This window comes from Asparagus officinalis, chromosome 10 (genome assembly GCF_001876935.1).
Source record: "Asparagus officinalis chromosome 10, Aspof.V1, whole genome shotgun sequence".
In the NCBI taxonomy this organism is placed as follows: Eukaryota; Viridiplantae; Streptophyta; class Magnoliopsida; order Asparagales; family Asparagaceae; genus Asparagus; species Asparagus officinalis.
The window spans coordinates 1834379-1838343 of record NC_033803.1 but is presented as its reverse complement, the minus strand read 5'-3'; the positions used below and the strand labels follow the sequence as shown (position 1 = coordinate 1838343).

General features: G+C 43.1%; 1 protein-coding gene across 1 annotated transcript in view; it reads right to left on the bottom strand.

Annotated features, from left to right (window-relative positions):
- The window catches only part of LOC109825605 (primary amine oxidase-like), a 5699-nt gene continuing 1769 nt past the window's right edge, over positions 36-3965 (bottom strand). Inside the window, exons 2-6 of the mRNA XM_020392467.1 lie at positions 2879-3572; positions 2236-2349; positions 708-1157; positions 482-579; positions 36-381 (exon numbers count right to left, since the gene is read on the bottom strand). Coding sequence (XP_020248056.1) covers positions 171-381; positions 482-579; positions 708-1157; positions 2236-2349; positions 2879-3572 — 1567 coding nt within the window. The 3' untranslated portion in view covers positions 36-170. The remainder of the gene's footprint in view (positions 382-481; positions 580-707; positions 1158-2235; positions 2350-2878; positions 3573-3965) is intronic.

The window sequence follows — 3965 nt, the reverse complement described above, 5'->3', positions numbered from 1 at the left end:
AGAGAGAGAGAGAGAGAGAGAGAGAGAGAGAGAGAGAGAGAGAGCATTCTAGTCTACCTAAGTACCTCAAATCTTCATACATGGCTTATTTACATCCAATGTATGCCAATTCAAATTTGTGCTTGACATCAAAGTCACGTGCGGCTCAAAATCAACCCTGGCCCCTCTCTTTAAGCGGAGGCTGCAGCCCTGCATACAGGCAAGTCCTTCTCTAGGTTCGGAGGCGCCGCAAGAATTGGATTGCTCTCAAAGAAGTTGACAGGCTTGAGATCAAAACTAGAGGAAACCGTCGGCATTATAGGAAAATCCTCTTGGCAAGGGACATGGTGAAATCCTAGAGTGTACCATAACACGATGTCCTTGTTCTCTATCGATCGGTCCCTGTATAATATAACCAGCATATCCGAGTTTGAGTTGAGCGATATATCGATATAAAGTACATCGGTTTATAGATCACATCCAACGGTATGGATTTGAATACCTGTTCGACCAGACCGCTAGATTGTCTTCGCCTTTGTTTTGATAGACGAACAGTCCTCCCGCCCATTCCTCGCTCTTGTTATAGGGCGTGACCCATATCTAGGGGGGGCGAAAAAAGGCGGGGGAAAAACGATTATCGCGAACACGTTATGAATCAAATGTGTATCTATAGCTACAACCGAAATAAACCAAACAGCTGCAACTGTAGTTATATACGCAATCATTACCTGATTGTTTGTGAACGCGCCTCTAAGCTGAGGCGGATCATCCGGGTCGAGCAGGCTGGCGGCTGTGCCCGCAGGAACGACCTTATACCCGACCGGGTTCCCGACCCGGGTCGTTCTGCCCGGATTCACGACGTGGAACTCTTTCGGCTCATACAGCTTGAGCCTGATCTGTGCGTCCTTCTCCGTCTTGACCGTCTGCTTACTCGCCTTGAGATAGCTAGTCCTCGGGGACTCCCCGGGGCTCGTGTATTGGCGGGTGAGGTTGACTTTGACGAAGGAGTTGGCGGACCCGTCGACGTCGAGGTCGAGGTAGAACGTGACGTAATGGTCGTGGATTACGCCGATGAGGTTCTCGGAGAGGATCGTGCCGTAGAGGTCCTCGTCGGGTTTGGCTTGGTTCGTGTGGGTGTAGGGCGTTCCTTTTACCATCAGGATCCCGCTTAATGCGACCTGTTTTAATGTAATTTCGTGAAATGTTTTGGGTGTTTTCTTAAATTGATTTTAGTGAAATAAGTCGCATAATCAAAGGGTCAGAGATCCTTTACATTCTGCGTTGTAGACAAATTCTCCGACTTTGTTATTAACATAAACGCTGAGAAATATATTTACTGTGTGGGCCTTATGAGTGATATTGTTTATCTAAATCACATGAAATATTTTTTTAATTGTGAGACTCGCGAAGTGAAACAATATTACCACCATAACTAATAGCAGAATTTCCCTGTAAGGGGCTGTTTGTTTTGCCAAAAAAAAATGATGAAAATATGATTTCCGTGTCCTAACTTCATCTCCACGTCAATTTTTTATTTCCATGTATTTTCGTTTCAGGTGTTTTGTTCACTGAGGGTTTTCAGGGAAATAGGGATAAAAAATGGTTGCCACGCTAGAAAAGTGGGAAATCCCATTTCAGACCCAAAAGCCTCTGAAATGGGCTGGAAATAGAGTTTTTAGCATTAAAATATTGACCCACTCTCGTTTTGAGAAGTAAAAATTGAGGAAATCAATATATTTTGTCGGGTTTCAAGCTTTAAAAAAAAATGAACCAAACAATAAAAATGAAAACATGACATTTCCACCCTATCATTTCCATGCAAAACAAACACAAAAAATCTATTTCGTTGAAAACCTCATATATGCATTGAAATTGATTTTCAACACTATTTTCCTCTTCTTTTTTTTTTTTTTTTTTTGAAAGATAACAAACAGCCCCAAATGACAAAAATATTTCAGATTTTCAAAATTTTGAACACCTCGTATCCGTGATGCGATGAATTTACTTTGATGAGTTGATAAGACCATTCACTGTATGGTTCATCAAATTTGAGTGGAATAATTGCTAGTACACGTCACATGTACCAAAAGGGTCTTTGTTTCTTGGATCATGATGTGACATCTTATCTTTCGTACTAGAGGCGTTCATACTTTAATGAAACTTAAAGTGAGACCTTTTTTTTATGTATAATCAATGATAGAGAAATTCACATTTGAAGCTAATAACATATAACTATATGAGAAGGACTTTTCTGACCTTGACCCGAATTAATCCATCAGTTTGAAATTCCCAATCCACGATATAATCATAGTTCGCCACCGAAGCTGCCATCCTCGCCACAAGCGTCACCTTTGGCCTCGCTTCTCTTATCTGCTCACAAACAAGACGTCCTTTTATCTATTACTTTATACAAATGAGAAAACCCAAGATTCACTGTTCATGCTACTTACAGTTGTATTTACTATAACAAACATAAAACTAGAAATAACAATTTTTTGAAAATAAAAATGATAGAGGCACACCACCGGACACACCCTCGGCCACACCCCCTCTCCTGCTACAGCGCAGGAGGCCCACATGTGATTTAAAAAAAATCTCATGTGGGCCCCCCCTGCACTGTAGCAGGAGAGGTGGTGTGGCTGAGGGTGTGTCTGGTGGTGTGCCTGTAACGCTCCCTTTTGAAAAATGTTAGTGTATCACACGGGGAAAACTGTAGCAGTGGTGGGATACTGTAGCAATTTAAAAAACAAAAAACTGTAGCAGTTAAATCGGGATTACTGTGGCGAAGAAAAAAAGTATGTCGTGCTTTGTACGGTGTTCACACTAATTATTATTAATTAGCATGTAAAACAACGAAACGAGTGGTTTGCAGAGAAGCCAGATCAACGTAAAATCCTACCTCCATTCCAGTAATTGGGCTCTCGGAGTGCCTCCATCCGACGTCTCCTGCATACCTCTCGAAAATACACACCATATTTGACCTGACGTACGGTTTCCCATTTCCCGCTACAAACACCCCGTCCATATAATATGCGTTCCTCGGACAGTCGTTTAACGGTACCAAAGGCATCGATTGCAACCCGAACCCGTATTCGCCAGCATCCATGTACGTCTTAAAATACCAAGCGTCGGTAGGATCCATGTACGGTACGAACAGCTCCGAAGCAAAGCCTTTGTACATAACCTCTCTCCTCTCACCCGTATCCGGGTCCGTTACCCTCACATCCGAAACGATCACCCCGGCTCTCGGGTCAGGCTTGAGATGAAACTCCCACCCGGCCCATTTGACCTGGTGCCCGTCGACCACTTCAAAACTCGGGCCCAAGGGTTGCTCGATCGAGATCGGGTTCAAGGGTCTGACCCGTGCGGGCTGCTTGTTTTTGCTTGTGACTTCGTAACGGTAGTCTGTATTCGACGGTTTGGCGATGGGGATGTCTCGGCCTTCATCTACAAACTCAACGACCTCTTTCGTGTCGATGTCGAGGAGGACGGTGAGGCCCTCGATGGGCCGCATGTAGAAGTTGGCCGTGCCTTCGGCGGAGTAGCATTGGACTTTGATTAGGCGCCTTGTGTCTTCGACTTTACGCCGGTACCTGTTTCAAAATAGAATTAGTGGGTATTAAGCAGAAAGTTACGGATTCGGATCCTCTCCACTACAAAAAAAAACAGTGGAGGGACCACTACATAATCACGGCCATTGATTATCTAGTTAATGGTTGTGATTTTATCTTATAGTGCAAATTAGGAATGAGTGCAATACACGGGAGTATGGTAAGTGTTAGATTTAGATTGTATCATAACCGCCTACTAAATAATCAACGATTGATATTAAAAGCAGTGGTCTCTCTACTATTTTTTTGTAGTGGAGAGGATCCAAATCCGAAAGTTACAACCAAACTAACCCAACAACTTAAGCTATAAGATGTTAGCCCAAGTTTTACTTAAGTCTATCACTATTTTCAACTTTTCCAATATGAAATTGTATT